The sequence below is a fragment of the Cloeon dipterum genome, chromosome 2, assembly GCF_949628265.1.
Source record: "Cloeon dipterum chromosome 2, ieCloDipt1.1, whole genome shotgun sequence".
Taxonomy (NCBI): Eukaryota; Metazoa; Arthropoda; class Insecta; order Ephemeroptera; family Baetidae; genus Cloeon; species Cloeon dipterum.
In genome coordinates, this window is record NC_088787.1 from 16,414,125 (window position 1) to 16,431,354 (window position 17,230).

Sequence of the window (17,230 nt, forward strand, 5' to 3'; positions counted from 1 at the left end):
CCGCTTTATTGTCTCTTTCAAGGTTTGATCCGGCAAGAAATTAGGTGTATTCGCTTCAACGAATGTTCGTTCTATTTCTGAAACCTGATTGAGGATTTAGCTATATTTGAAAGCGAAAGTAGCATGGAATCGAGTCCTTGTAGAAACAATCCAGTGAATCGTGAAATTTTAATGAAAATCGCTCAAAAAGTCAGTCAAGTGAGCGTGCGGACCCAAACCTCCTGTGTTAAATGTGAAACGAATCTGGTAGTCTGCTGCTAATTACTTTCACATTTTCTCACTCCATTGCATTTCCCTTCATCAGGCCTGACAGTTGAAGCGATTTCCCCGGGGGACGCGTGGCTGCGGCGCTTTCGTTTCGCCTATAGGTAAATGCACCCCGTTAACGCGATTGCGTTTTGCGTCCTCTTTGTCGCGCTGCTGATCAAACGACCAGGTGCACTGATTAGCTGGAATTATGGTGGGCACAGCAGAGGTAAACAATTTGTAGTTAAATTTTATGCTACTCGCTAGGACGTGCTCAGCGGCCGGGGTTCAATTTGTGTGATCTCCGACTGCACCATTTAATTAACCAGGATTTTTGCTCGTCTGGAAAAGAGCCGTTTGCATGCATAATCTGTTGTGATGCAAGCTGCTAAGTTGAGTGAAATTAAAATCCGCATTTGCATTTCACAGTTGAGCAAGAAAACCATGCAGCAGTCGTCGGCGAGGCTAAGTATATGCGCAAAAAGGAGATGATCACATCCGCAAACTCGAGAGCAATTGTCTTCGCGTCTTTACGCCTTGCATTGGTGCGATAACGGATGAGTAATCACCAGCATAATATATACGAACCACCACCAGCTGCGCTGACCTAGATATAGTTAAACGGGCAGGGTGTGTGTATTATAATCTTGGTCTGCTCGCCACCCCGTACAAAGTCACAAAAGTCACACACATTCATCTCAAGAGCAAGGTCCATCAGGCAACTTTCATCAGTAGATTTCCCGCTTTCGTGAAATTGGAATGGCACTAAAAGGCTTCCACGAGGGTAAAATCCGACAGAAATGTTGTGTTGCAACCAAAAACACATCACCCACCGACTATGAAATTCATAGATCAAAATAAACATTAATTGGCAAGACATTCATAATTGGCTGGTGTGGAACATTTCGTACACATTTAATGATTATTGATTGGTACCTGGCAAAGGGATTTTCGCCGCAGACAACAGAAGTTAGGTCATAGTAAAGGCGGGGGGCGCTATTGGTTGAAAAGTGCTGGGATGTTTGACCTTTCAGCTTCAGCTTGGATCTACGACTGCTAGGTTTGAAAAATGCGGAAACGTCTGTTGAATTATTTTCCTGGTGCTGCTTCGCATGGAGTTTCATTTTGACTTTTCATTTTTTTTCTCCCTTTTCATGCGAGCAGAGCGCCGTTGACAACCCAAAGGCAGGGCAGAGTAATTTCATTTTGCGAAAAAGTGCGCGGCGGTGACACTTGAAAAGAGACTCGGCCTGAATTATTCAAGCCGTCACGGACATCACAAATATCATGGAATATTTATGAAGCGGCCGAGTGGAAAATAGGATTTCGCCAGAATGGGTGGCCAGGCACTCAGTCAGCTCCAGCGGCCAATGTATTTTTATTGAATACACCAAAGCTTGAAATTCGGGCACCAGGCTGAACGCGTGCTGCGGATCCATCTGGCTAATTATGCACCATGCGAGAAAAATTGCCAGTGTGTATTCTAGCTTAATTCGTTGAAATGATCAAAGGGAATGAAAGAGAGCGTAAAAGTGCAAAATTGCAGCCCTCTACCCCTTTGATGATGATTGATTCCGAAATTTTGTGGGCTCGATTCTTCCATCAAGCGCGCTCGCATCGCCATTATTCCTGCTTGGCACAAATGCGCACTGTAAACGAGCTCCCGACCATCCCTCCATTAAAGTGGCGATTCACGGCTGACATTGAACATCACCAAAGTTTTAAAATGCTTTCATACATAAAATTTATGCACCAAAGATACACATATAATTCGTCTGCGGTCTTTTGAATGATTTCTGAAAGGTCAAATGGGATGGGATGGACGCTCGCTCCATTAACCCTTATCTTTTGCAAATTTCGTTATTGGCCGGTCAGTTAGGGCAACCGACCGTGATGAGATTAGTAAACCCCGATAATAGGCTTTTAAGGAGCGAGGTTAATGATTTTAAAGCAAGTCCAGCGGAGCTGCGGCTATTCCCCCTGAGAAGCGGGCAATGCTCTCGGTCTTTTGCGCTGAAACACACCACCGCTTTTCTCTGGATGGCCAATCTTAAAAGGATCTGGCCCATTATCTCAAATACCAAGGAAACCGAGCAAGTTTCCTCGGGGCTCGGGCGTTGCAGTTATTTTTATTTATTCATGCAAAGTTGAGCGAGAAAGGAGGCACGCAGCAGTGCGATGGCTAAAAGCTCATTTTCGAGTCGGATGGGCCTTTGGTTCACCTGATACTCGCGGCAAGAGCCCTTAACACCTTTTAGCAAAACTTGAGCGCCGGCCGGATGTGCCGCCCCCGCCCGCTTTTCCTTCTGTGATTAAAGTGAGAGGCACCGAAGATAGCACGTGAAAATCACCGCGCGCGCCCGTAAAAGCACCAGCAGTAGCTGCGGACCCTTTTTATTAACTGGAATCTTTTATGGTGTTGCGTAATAAAACTCGGCACACATGATGCAGCACTGATGATGGTACGTCGTGAAGCCGGTTTCAGTGAGAAGAGCAAAGTCTGCTCGGCCCAGATAAACCGGCGTCGCCTCCCTGACACTCTCTCACGCGTGCACCAGTCAAAGGCGCGGCAGCTTGATAAAGTTTGATGCTTTATGGCTGCATATTGACTGCACCGAGTTTCAGGCACGATCGCAATTACGGGACGCACGTATTGCACCAATCGTGACCTCAATAAATGCAGAGAGAACATTGTTGAGTTGATCCGCCGCCGTGGCTGCCTGCTGCCAGCTGTTTTATTCGCTGCAAAACGCGGAGGCAGAAGCAAATCTCTAGTCGTGTAAGTTCAGCCAGGCGACATACTGAACACACAAGCTGCTCTGAGCGAGATATTCAATCGACGGCAGTCAACCACGTGTGTTTACGTTGCGCCTTTCTTATGGCGCACATTCGATTGCCGTAGTGTTCACAGGAGAGGCAAATCGTCGTGCACACTAATCGCTTTCCAACTCCTTTATTGCTAACCAGCGCGTCTCTATACGTGCGCTCTCGGTAATGCAACTGTAATTGTACCGCTGACGATCATGTGCATTTGTGTGAGATTTCAATTTGCTCCTATCTGAACGCGACGACCAGTGTAATAGCTTGGGCATGTTTTGATTGAAATGAGATTTATGGCGTTTCCGATCGCCAATCCACTCTGCCAGAAGTGCTCAATTGCCTCACGCCAGTAGTTGTATTTTTAATCAATCCGTGAAATGAGTTGCCATACGCTGACAAAAAAAATTTGGTTGGACGCAATTAGTCTATACGTTACAATTATTCTTCCTCGTGTGTAAACGTTAAAACGTTGTTTTTGCTTGTAGGCCACAGCGAATTTAATTTTCATTGGACTTTTAAACGTCTATTAACTGACGCAATCTTCGGGAGATTGATTAAGTTTCAATTTGGATATCTAAATGTTCCGCATATTTATTTGCATGGGAGCTGCAAATTAAAATTCTTTCTCTCTTGATTGCAAGATTTAATTTTCTTTTTTCATTAGTCTTGCCTGCGTGATGAGTTCCTTGAATAAAGCATTTCGGATATTAAAAAGGATCAGCAATCAGACGTTGACTGCAATAAAAAGAAAAAGAGGGAATTTTAATGGAACGCATTACGTCTGTGCCCATTGATGGAGCGAGATAAAAGGTGGCTCGCGATTAAAGCTCTGCCGTCGTCGCAATTCAATTGGTGCTGGGCTCGAAAATCAAGTGGGATCTGCTTACGTTAGAGCAGCAGATGACTTTTTATCATTCCTGGCGTGATGAAACTTTTTTCATTCGATAGATGGAAATATTTTCCTTTTTATTGCTGCCGTGAGGGCCGTCGTGTCGTAACTTGGCTATACTTCTTTCTCATTAAGAGGAGCTAGCTATTGATCCCTGGTGCGCTAGGGACAGATTCTAATGCGCGTTCGACTCAGCGAGTGTTTGCCTTCTCTCACTGGGTGTCACGCTCGCTACGTAGAATTTGTCTGGTGAAAAGTGGAATACAAGCAAGTCCAGGGCACGGGTATTAGATGTGCAGGGCTAGAGCAAATTAATGGCTGCGAGGATCTCGCCAGCTCAAAGGGACCATTTTTATTCACTCATGCACGAGAGTAAGGACGCAAAGAAGGCGCAAGGCAGTTTGTTTTGCCTGCAACCCCATTCTACTTTGGAGGATTGCGCTAAAAACAAAGAGGCTGCTGAGTGCTGGAGAAAAACGTATTGCTGGCCCTCAGACCGCTCGGCAGCGGCTCTCCTCTGTGCTTTATTATCGGAATTTCACTCGCTGGATTCGTTCATGTCCTCTCTTCCGCCGCCGCCGCGCCTTTGTGTGCACTCTCTCTGTGTGTGCATGAAAGCGGCTAAAACGTCGCTGGCGTGAGGAAATTGCCTCATACATACATGATGAAAATTATACGTTCCGTGTCTAAAATCTGGAAGAACGCCCGTTTTTACGCTAAATGAATTCACTTGAAGTAAACAGCAATGTTACACAGATCTTTGAACACGCATATGTTCGTGTGTTATTAAATGATTAGTGTTATTCGATTGAGGATTTCTAATTTAATTTGATCGTCATAATCTGTGTGTAATAAAAGGGTTTTGTGGAGCGTTTTAGTGACTAACCCATTTCAAACAAGAGAGCAAAGCAGCGTTAAATTGAAGAATCCCCCTCAGGGCCCACAGGCATCCAATTAGTTCATCGTTGGCTGCTTCAATTAAATAAGGCTGGAGCCGTCTTAAGTGCTCACGTCATCCTCATCGTTTCTTTTTGTCTGATGAAGGGTTTGCTGAAAGGAAGAAACCTTTCGATTCTGCGCGGTTGCATCCTCTCATGCATTATGTATATATCGTCATGCATGCTTTTCACATTCGCTTAATTAGTGCGGCACATAGCGGTAGTAGTCGTATGCCAATTTAAGATTCCTCCACGGCGCGTACATGCCTTGTGTGTACACCAAGGATCTGAATACATAATTTCCCAAGGCAGCCATGCCAGCCGCTAAAACTCATCTCGTCCCCACACCCAGCAGTCTGGTGCGGTGTGCGCGAGTGCATTTTCTGCGGTGCGTCCGCCTGCTTTTCTCACAGTCCCTGTTAATAAATCTTTTATTGTTTGCCGCATGTTTTGGGTTGCGAGATTAAATATTTTACGCACAGTTTGACGACCAGCACATTAACCAAAAAAGGGCCCTAACGAGAGCATAATGAACGCCGTTTGGCCGCGTTCCAAAGACGGCAGCCGCCATATGCGGTGCCTGCAGGAATTATTCCTGATTTACTCGCTCCGGCAGAGCGGTCGTCTTTTGTAATTGCCCGGCCGAGGACAATGACAGACTGCGGTTGGCGCATCTTCCCGTCGGAATATCGGAGGAGGACTTCTTCGCTGGCCGCCCAAGGGTCAAATTTGCGGGATGCACCGCTGTGGCTGCGTTTAGAATTCCAACTATGCCACTATTGAAGCTGTAATTTAAGCTGTTGCTCGTATTTTTGTGACATTTTTATCACATCACCAGCCCTTGTCGTCTGTGCGTACTCTAAATTTGTTGGCGGCGGACAGAATTTAATGGCTCAGAACAAAACGCTGTGCAACATTATTCAGCCGACGGGAGGAGAGAGAGAGAGAGAGAGAGAGAGAAAAAATTACTAGTGCGAAAAAGTGAGTGCGCTGCTCGCGGAGACGGTGGAAAATGCAAATAGCAAAGTGATTCGATAAGGGAGGGACTTATGCCCATGACAGCATCTACTCTCTTTTTCGCGCAAACTTTTGAATTGAGCATCAAAACTTTGGTATATGCTCACTGCTGGCACACTACTTCTTGTTTAAAGTCCGAATTGCGCCCAAGTTTTCTCCGCTGTCCCCTTGGAGTTTTCTGCGATTACCCTACTAATTAAACTAGGTCGAGCAAGCTATCGGTCTTTTGCGCTGGCACAAAGTGAGGTTGATTAACAGACACACACGGCAGTCAAATTCAGGTGAGTTACAGCATACGTTCTGTGAGCGGACGTAGAGATACTGTTCGAGATTTATTGCATGCTCCCTTTAGTGCGCGCTTTGGGCCGCGTATTTATACTCTCACTCGGTAGCATGGCCTCAAGTGTGCAAATTCATTTTATCATTGAACTGTCGCTGTTGCTGTGCGATCAATTTTACGACCTGCTGTGCATGCAACTGGAAGTATGCTTCAAATGCAATTCGCAATCGTTTGCAGTAAAGATTTTAAATTGCACTGCGCTAGAGATGCAATCGCTTGCTTGCGTAACACAATTTATTTAGTCATAAATATGCACGTCATTGCGATGCATTTATGTGCTCTCTCTCTCTCTCTCTCTCTCTCTCTCTCTCTCTCTCTCTCTCTCTCTCTCTCTCTCTCATTTTTATAGAAAATCTCGGGAGTAAAGATATTCAAAGATATCTTTTTTCCAAGCATTGAGTTTCAAAACAATTGGCAACTATATGTACAAAATTTCCGTCCATTTACCATACAGATTAAAATATTTCGGCTTCATGAGAGGGTTTATTTCTGTCATATTCACCAAATTTAATTAAGGAATAAAGGAAGAAATAATTTCAAAAGTCCCATAAAACTTTTAAAGTTAAATGACGCAGTCTAGCTGTTGATCACCTGGCGGTCGCTGGAGTACGACGGGGAGTCGTGACAATGGAAGAGCCAGAGGCAAAAATTTAATTTTCACCCCGAGAAGTTTTACCATATGATATTTATCAGAGGCGACGTCACCACAAATAAGCATTGTGTCTGCTTGGAAACGGTGATTGTCTGGCCGGGTTCTGTCGCTCGTCACAATGGCAAGTGTCGACCCAGGTGCTTTAGTGCTCATGATGCAGCGCATTAAAGGCAGCAGTGTCAGAGTCGCTGGGGATTACTGTTGTTTAGTTTATCCAGCAGCGTTTCTCATGCACGGTCGTCTCTTTTTTCTACACAAATGCTGCGGGCATGAGTGGTGCTCTTTTAATTAATTACGACGCGCGTCCGCCGCTACCGTTCTGCATCAAGGAAAGCCTACCAGGGGTTGTGTAATCAGTGAAATGCGCGAGATGTACAAAGTATGTATTTTTGCGACATTGTACGCATCTTTTATGAAAGTGGGCTGAGAATTAATTTATGAGCAATTCAAGCGTCCTTACCAAGTCTGGGATTAGCCCACTGGAGGGCAATTTTAACTAACGATAAGTTAATATCCTCGGGTTTACAGCACACTTAAAAATGTTACAGCCAAATTGGGCCATCCTGATGTTTATTAGATTATCTTGCGCATGTATATTTCCGGGGCCCCTAATTAGTTATAATCTATCTGAATTATTTCAAAAATAAGTAGAATGCAGAGTTTTTACAAAATGAAGCTAGGGCAAAATCTTTAAATGTGTAGCCGTGGAATAAACTGAAAAAAGGTAACTCTTTTTCACACTTTATATTAAAATATAAATATAGAATACACGGTTTTTTAGTAGAAAAAGCGAAAAAACGAATAGACAATTTAATCTCTTATGCCCACCATTGCTAAACTAACAATAAGCCATCTAGCGGTTAAAAACACATTAGCATAAGTTTGCATTGCGAGTTTGTTGTTCTTCAAAACAGCCTAAAACATGTAAAATTATTTATGAGAGCAAAATATACAGCATTAAAATATTTTAAAGTATTTTAACTAAAAACAAACTAACCGACTGGAAGTTTATTTATCCATGATTATAATGCACAATAATGAACAGTTAAATATTTTCAAATTACTGAACCCTTCAAAGTCCTTTGAAATTTGTTGGATTTTGCAGCCTCAAATTTTTAATTTTAATTGTGCAAATATAATTTAATTAATACTGGATTTTCTTTGTTTTCTCAACAGTGTGCCAGTTTCAAGATTTTAGAAGCTTCGCGTGAGCAAGGTTCGGAAAATCAATTTGACGTGGAGCGTGCCGTTGCTGACGCTCTTTTAATTACAAAAAGGCTTCTCGTGCTGCTGTCTTCGGGTGCACTCACGTGCAAACGGAAAACAATTTCTTTTTCTCTTAAGTCTCATCCGTGCTGAAAAGTCCTCTTCTGGAGAGGCGGAGGAGATCAATGGGGGACGCATTAGCAGCTAGGAAGGACCAAACACAGTCGCCTCTTAATATTGAATAGCTGCACGATACACGCGCGACATCTGCTCATTCTTCCTGGTTGAATTAATTACCAAGGTACCTAGACGGCGCTGGATGCCGGCACGGCGCTATTTGCATTTTTCGTCTGTGAGGCGCAATTGGGCTGCCGGAGCGTTTCATTTCCGACTCATTAGGCACGGCAATAATAAGCACTGGCACTCACTCAGCCGGCGCTTTTATTTGCCCCTCTCAAACAATAAATACACAGGCTAACCCTCTCCAACTCTTCCCTGGAGCGGCGCTCGCTCACTCATTCGCTCTCTTCAACTGCACTCAAGAGATACAAATTTCGTTGCTCTCGCGCCATTTTTTCAGCAGGGCGAAAAATGAGGTGTTGACTGAGCTGGAGGATAATTTCCAGTGCCACCCCATTTATTATCCATCATTGAGAGCCCTGCTAAAAGGGTTGCCCACTTTTTTGTCCTATCAAAACGAGCACTATTTGCGCTTCGGGTAAAAATGCCCTACCACACTCGTCATGTCTATTATTGATATTGACCGCGAGCTCGATTGTAGAGGCAGCCAGCCAGCCTTCCGGATGCTCGAGTGGCTGACTACCGCGGCTGGATGGTCGAGAGTAAGCAACCGGCTCAACTGTTGTGCTCGGCGAAAAGCCTACACTGCCCCTTAAAGGCGTATGGCAAAGCCGTTTTATTATTGCTGCACGGTCAATTATCGATTTGCGGAAAGGTGCTGTGTCGCATCTGAGAAAAAAAAACGCGAGCGCACACACTCTCTTCAAACAAGTTCGACGCCTGTGGGTGGAGAGATTGCACGTCTACCGCCCACGCACGTCCAACTTCGCTGACTGTGGAGTTTCATTGTGTTTGGAATACATTCACGCAAAGGTAGCTATTGTCCTGATGAAGAAAATGAAGGGATTCTCACATTGTTAGTAAACACGAAAAAGCCTGGTGTTCTAGGTGGTTTTCAACAAGGAAACTTCTGGAGGGGTATTAATTAGCATAATTAAAGTATACACGTTGACAATTAATTCAATTAAGTTTCCAAGAACAAGGAAACAATTATGTCTGCTCAGCTCCAAAAATAGATCATACCTTTTGTGATTGTCATAGCATTGCGGAATGTTGTTCATACTTCACTAACAATGCATTGAGTTTAAGGAAGGTAAACACAGGAACCTAAGCTCAATTGTAGAATCCGAATGTTGTTCATTTGTTTTTTGTTTGTTTTGTTGACACAGAAACACAAAAATTAAACAATAAACAAACAATTAATCAAGTAAGTAGGATCCAAATTCATTGAATTATCCACGTGTCATCCTTACATTGAGTTCATTGTGTTTTTTAATGTTTTTAAAAACAAGAGTGATAAGAGCATTATGATTTTGATTTTTTTTCTACTTTGCAGCGGTCAAAGGCCATTGTAAAATTTCCAATTTTTTCCCACGGCTTGAATTTTTTTGCATGTGCTTTGCCTGCTGATGAGGCCTCAGGGTCCGTAAATGCTGTTTATAAAATTTTATCTTTATTTGATAGCTACCCACCCTGGTTAAAATACACGCAAAACAGAGTCATTAATTATATTCTCTGGGAAAACATTTGAATTATTTTAATAGAAATAATGTTTTAAGATAATAATAATAATAATAATAATAATAAAATGCTACCTCATAATATTTCCAGCGAGAAAGCTGAACGGAGTTTCTACAAGAATGACAACTTTGTATCAAAAAATGCTCTCTGGCCTCCCAGACAAAAGAAGCCAATGTCTTCAATCGAAACAAAAGCAATTACGCAACCATCTGATAGCTGACTGGGAGCGATTGCCTTTTTGAATTACCGCACCGACCTCCAGACGTTTTTTTATCTCTTGCCATTGGTTCCCTAAATATCAAGTAAATTGAAACGTCTGTTTACATTGGGAAACGCGGATTTGCTCAAGTCACGTCAATTTTTTGTTCACCGAGCTGACATCCGGCGAAACAGTTGTTCCACCAAGCAGAGCAATGGCGCATGCAAATTCGCTGCACAGCCTGCGGCCCTTGACATCCTAGAGGCGGTTTCTGTGGACTCGCTTTAAGCCCGGATAATTTTTACCTAAGCCCTATCTAAACGTGCGCGCTCCGCATTATCCCTAGAAGCACGACGTCCTAGCGCGACTTCTCGGTTTGGCGTGTTTTATAGCTTAGCGTGTGTCAGCTGAAGGAGCCGGCCTAATTGGGTGGCAGGGCTGCAGTGCGCGCGCGAAATTATGACACCGCCTGAGCCTTCTGGATTAAGAATTCATGCGGTGCGCCCGCGGCGGAGGGGCCTCTTTTAATTAGAATATGACTGCCATTACCGACGCCCGCTGCAGTAAAAGACTTTGCCGCCTCCTCCGACGCCGGCAAAAGAAGAAGATAAGGGCAGGAGGCAAAAATGCAGCTCTCGTCGGGAGTAATGAAGTTGGCAGCATTACCGAAGTTGTAAAAGCGTGCTTAAAAATGAGCCGGAAAATTATTTTTACGACTCCCCGCCACACTGGTCCACATCTGGTTCTCTCGTAAGAGAGGCTGCGAGAGGGGAAAAAAGAGAAACAAACAGGTAGCGGTGGCAATAAAATGCTAACGACGATGGCTTTATCTCGGTGGACACGCGTGCCAGTGGCCAGAATCATTCTCAATAATGGAGCGGTGGCAGCAGCAGGTGAGGTGGTTGCATAATTAAACGCTCTTGTGTATGTGCTTGCGAGCCTATGCTGCTGCGCGCCAGTAGACCACACTACATTACAGAAGTGTTAATGTTGACCTCACCAATCTTTTTGCCCGGCTATTAGCACGAGGCCCTATTTATCACCTGCTCTGGCGAATTAATGAATGATTTAGTACCGCCGGATGCTTTCGTGCCTGCAAATTGGAGCAAATTAATTGGCGCGAATAAGATAGGGCCATCGTGGACGCAGCTGGGTGCCCCCGTTTCTCCCCGTTTATGGTCCGGTGATAAGGTGCGAATAGCCTTTCACACCTTCTTCCTTTGCAAAACGCCTCTGGGGGGCAGTATGGGATAAAAAATTCAACGAGGTTAAGGTGCAGGGGTGCAAAATAAATGAGTCCTTGTAAGCAGCTGTGGTGAGGCGGTTGCCTCTAGGTGAATGCCGGAGTCTTTCTGAATAATCCAATAAGTGGGACGAGCTTTTAATTGGTTTCCAGTAATTGGAATACTCCCAAACATCTTTTAATGGGCATTAAAAGATTCTGTTGGAATGCTGGGATATTTAAGCCATTCTCTATGCCTCACTGTCATTTTACTCCAAAGCCATTCCAGCATCAATTATCTTTTGTAACGTAGTTTTCAAGTTAATCTTTATAATTTTAATTAAAACGCTCGCTTGCTAGATTAAAAGCACAAAGACTTTTCATTTTAATTAAATAATTTCTAGTACATGCATATGAACTAACTAAGAAATATTTGATATAGGGATTAAACGCTTTTGATTCGATTTTTAATAGTGGTTAATAAAAATGCAGCAAAAGAATAAACGATCCTCTGGACGGTGTTAAATCTGTCTCACTTTGCAACTGCCGTGCATAAATTCAAAACAAGGGAGAGCCGCTGGATGTAGAAGCAGCCAGCGCTGCAAATTGCATCGCATGCAAATTAACTGTAAAAGGACGCGGCATCAGGAAGAAGGCATCGCATGGCCTTGCAAACTTGTGCTGACTGATGGGGAAGTGCATGCAGCGCGCAGTTAGCCGCTCGCATGGATGGTTGACTCCGGCGGCTGCTCAAATCACGAGCCATCACGAGCACAGAAACGCGCTCACTCTCGCATTATCAAGAAAACGAGGCCAAATCCGCGAGCGACGACACTGAGCTTCTCTCTCCTCGAGCGAAATCAGAAATCACCTTGTTGCGCAATGCTCCAGACGAATGGGTTGTCAAACTCAAACACAAATTATACGCTCTAATTGAAAACGCCGTCAGCGGCCCGCGCCATCGTGACATCTCAGAATCATTGGTTGATCTTGCAATATAGCTCTTGAATCGACATCGCTGAGCTGGAACTAAATCGACTTAGGGCGTGTGTTTTGTTTTAAAGGTATTATACGTACTCCTTATTACAGGAATTTTCAAGATTAATTTACAATTAAATATTTTGGAAATTGGTATAAAATAAAATATATCTGGGAAGTCACTGTACCACAGCTCTGACACAAAGTTAAAGATTGCTGCACGAATAATAAAATTCAGTCATCATAAAAAATAAATAATGATTTCAGCAATTAATCAATCAATAGTTAATTAAACACAAATTGTGTACAACTAAGTTATCTTATACATCATGTTTGTTTAAATAAATAGACGCAATCAGCAATTTAATGAAGTTTAAATTTGCCAAGACCATAACACAAATTTGAGCATTATTTTGGGAACAATTCACAAAAGGAGACAAGTAAGTGAAAGGAATAAAATATTCGTGGGAGGTTTAATCAAAGCTTATTTCTTCTTACCGTAACAGTTTTTATGTAAACTATCTCAAATACACAAGGTTGGAGTTTTTTGTTAATTATTATCAGTTGGCTTTGGGTGAATTTCTCTCCGGAAACGAATTCAAAGTAAGCAAACACTAAGGTCGGACATAAAATATGAAGGAGCTCTCGGCGAGCTCAAATTACTGAGAATATTAAACTTGCACATTATAAAGCAGCAGCAGCTATTCTAGGAAATAAAGGGCTTTTATCACATGCTATGCAAATAAATGTCCACGTTGAGCTATATAGCTGCTCTCGTGCGTCCAACTCCAGCTTTACAGGCTCATCAGTAAGGTAATTTAATTATCCCGTGTGCTTGCGAAGTCGAGCAAACAAGTTGAAAACGTCCTATTAAAAGAGGCGGTTTATGCGACGTTTCTGATATTATACAAAGCATAAGTCGAGATAATAAAATAATTTGATAAAGCTGGGCAAGACGAGTCGTGCTTGCGTACCTGGAAACTACATACTTCAAGTCTGCACTGTCAAGAGACACGAGCTGCTGATATGGAAGGAAAGTTTTTCACGTCCTAACTGGGAATTGAATATATCAAGAGAGAAGACGTGAACATCACGAGAAAGCACCTTTTTGCACCCGTCGAGAGAGAAAATGTGAATTACAGGGGCGAATAATAACGTGTCTGAGAGAGCGTGGCCTGTCTAATATAGTTATTTTTGCCTTTTGAAATCACTTGGCCAGCAGTTTGCATTGCATGCACGGGATCGTAAAAAAGAGCAGTTTTGTATGAAACAAGATCTTTCTCGTCTGCGTTAAAACAGGAAGTCGGAATAAAAATAGTATTTCAACACGTGAGCTCTTAGTCAAACGGTGATGGGGTGCAGACCCTGACTGAGACCAAAGGCTTGATCAACCTTATTCACTAATAAATTTCGACAACGGCGTGGTGTAAATGATGAAAGCGAAAGATGTAAATTTTCCCTTGGATTGCACGATTTTGAACTAAAATTTGATGGAAGGGTGTGTTGGGGTCGTTTTGGTATTGACGCATACTTGCGCTCAAGGCTGCCGTTTTTACAACCAGTTCAGCGCAGAAGGGAACTTCGGCGGCTCAAAAATTCGCCGGGTAGGCGCAAGGCTTCGCCATAAAGCAACTGCTGCCGAAGTTCAGTTCTGCGCTGAACTGGTTTTAAAAACACACTTGTATGCGCCAATACCAAAACGACTCCAACACTGGTGACCTCGACGTGACCTCGGAAGCTAGAACGCGACCTGATGAGATAGACACCTCAGTTTCCTCGTAATAATTTGGCTAAATGTAAGTCACCAGGCAGCCACAGATACAAGAAATACAATAAAGTAATTAAGGACTTAAACTTGAAATTGAAACAAATAGTAAATTTAAAATTAACAATGGTGATAATCGTTCACTTCACGGCTTTTTAGGCGAGGTTTCTTAGATTTTATTTAATAAAGATTTTGACACTTACTTTCGCGTATGCATGTACGTAAACGATCAATTTCACTCTGTATTAACTTTACCTCTGGACTCGACAGACGATGTAGTAATCAATAAACTAATGTATAGAGCTGAACAATATGTGGTGACAGACATTCAAATGAAACTTTGCAAAAAAATGCATTGCTGATGCACATAAATCGTGAATTTACTGAAGCATATATATATATATATATATATATATATATATATATATATATATATATATATTATATATATATATATCCTTTAAAAAGATATATATCACCAATATATTTTGCGCTTCAGACTGTTGTTCACAATTCCTTATGTAGAATCTTGGAAGCAAACGAGTCTCACGACGATCAATTCAGCCAGACGGAAAAAGACGGTCACCTTGATTTTTATTGATTTTATTGAAAATACTCGTTACAACATCACATGATAATAAACGTCGTAGCTTTTCAAAAGTCTCCTTTTTTCTTATTCTTCTAAAATCCTCTTTCTCCGATTGTGCTGCATTCTTGATGGCAGGCGACCAGAGCAGCCTTGATGGCGCACACAAGCTTTTTCCACTGTTCACAATTTCCCGCTGCACGACGAGACAAAAGGGGTGCCGCGTATGCTTTTTACAAAAATTCCTACGGCAACATTACATTTCTCCTCGAACGTCACAAATATTTCACAATATGTTTTTCGTGACGCTGGATTTCCTCCGTTTAAAAGTGCTTCTGGTATAATATATACACACAACTTACACATGAGGTACACGCTCATACTCACAGTCGCGCGTGCTGAAATTTTGTTTTAAAAGCACTAATTGGGGAGGCGTTTGTACTCGGGACTCACAAAGAGGAATAATAAATTTTATGCTGACGTGTTCATTCAGAGAAATGCGGGGAGAGCGGAATTAACTTGCCAATTACTCTCATGCGCGCCAAAAGGAGCTTTTGAACCGACACCAGGAGTAGCAGCACATTTGCGCGATGTTTCACAGAAAAAGACGTGTGGTTGAGGGGGAAAGATGTATTTTTTTTTAAATTTCATCAATTAGCCAAGGGGAGTAACAACACCGATAATTAGAGTATAGAACCGGCTCATTCGTAGAGCACGTAATTTTTAAATGTATTTATGTTACACGAAGGGGTGAGCATTCATAAACAGAGTCATCACACACTCGCCGCGGGGTCCTGCTTATTGCTGCACATGCGAACCGCGTGTCAGTTTGTTTAGTAGTTTGTACTGCAGATATGTGTTCAGCAGGGCTACATCACGACCAGCGTGGTCCACAGGCCGCAAACCAGTAGCAAGGCACTCAGCGGGCCGCTCGTCCGCCAGCCAGCGCCGTGATGCATGGCCGCCTGGTGCTCCCCTGCAACACGCACAACACCTTCGTTATTCCATTCCCAACTCTCGCCACCCCTTTTTTCGACCCCCCGCACCGCACAACGTGCGTCTTCCGCACGTGCCACGCGTCTCTAGAGATGTGAAAGTGCGTTTGGGAAAGTTTAGAGTGGAGACAGAAAAGGGTTTCGCAAACAGCAAGGGTTGTTATTTCTCTTTTCAAACTTGCAGGCGATTCCGCGATTCGGGAATGGACTGTGAGGATGAACTGTATTTAGCAGCATCTAATAAAAGTTAGAAATATAAATATACACACAAAATGGAAACTCTCATATCATTTACGAATAATACTTTTATTTAAACAGAGATTATTAAATAAAAAACCTCCGTTGGGCCTCTAAAGGACTTAAACGGTTCTAACTGAACATAATAAGTCCAAAAATACCTATCTGCAACATAGGAAAGGAAATCATCTCAAAATTCATTTTTGAAGAAAAGGAAAAAAGTGAGCTTGTGTGTGGACTGAGTGTATCTTAAAACTACAAATTATCAATTATTAAATCTGAAAGTTGTTCAAGTAGCACCTGTGAAAAATGAAGATGAAAAAGTTATTTTCAGGCTTATATAAACAACACATCAAATATAAAGCAAAGCCATGATGTGTTGGTTTGCAGTTTAATTGATTTTGCCATCTGTCAACATTTTCGTGTTCGTTTTTCAAGAGCATGCATTTTATGATAGTTCAATTTCTGATATTTATCCATCCAATCAATCATATCACTGAGACGAGTGACGATGTGAAACATTTATCAGGGATTGATTTTTCTCCTCGCTATTCGTTTCAGTTGTGCTCGGCATAGAAAACTCAACTTTCGCTCTGCTTGGTTATATTACGACGCGGCGCGCGAGACGGCAGAGCTAAGAAGAATACTTCCGCAACGCCTGCACGGAATTTCAATTCTTTTTGCGCGTTGTCATGACGCATTTTTTGCTGCGGCTGCAGAATTTATGATCCTATTGAAAATTCTTGATACCACACGCGTTCGCCGGTTGTATATTTCAAGAGCACAGTTTGCCGCGTGCAGTTGATTTTGCGAATGGAGCGATAAATCAGCCCCCATGCATACTTGGGCCCCCTCGAGAAATTTACAATCAGCTTTAATAAGATTAAATTTTCTCAGAGTTAGTAGGCTATTGAGTGATTCCAGGAGCAGAAGCAAATTTTAAAAAAAGTAATCAAGAGAATCTGTTTTTCTTTTTCTTTGATAACAATGCCAAATTCTCGGCCGAGTTGCTTTTGGTTGTTATGTTTTAATTGAATAAAAATACTTAATTCCATTCTTTCCTTATTCTCTTCAGCTGTTGGCAAAGATTTAATTTCCTCCGCGCTTTGTTCTTCCAGCTTGCAATTTTCAGCGAGAAACAGAGTTGTTTCACGATAATTTAGTTAGACTAAGGTCTATAGAGCGAGCTTAAAAGCGCACACAATTTTCACCTTTTCGTAATGGGCACAAATCTGAACACAAACAAACCGGGCGCTAGCTGTTGCCTCTGCGCAGAATATTAAGAGTCACACAGCACACGCACGCACACGCGCCCGGTA

General features: G+C 42.6%; 1 protein-coding gene across 1 annotated transcript in view; it reads right to left on the reverse strand.

Moving 5' to 3' along the window:
* Positions 1 to 14,675: 14,675 nt before the first annotated feature.
* dpr8 (defective proboscis extension response 8) overlaps positions 14,676 to 17,230 on the reverse strand; it is an 86,746-nt gene continuing 84,191 nt past the window's right edge. The window contains exon 5 of the mRNA XM_065477093.1: positions 14,676 to 15,655. Coding sequence (XP_065333165.1) covers positions 15,549 to 15,655 — 107 coding nt within the window. The 3' untranslated portion in view covers positions 14,676 to 15,548. The remainder of the gene's footprint in view (positions 15,656 to 17,230) is intronic.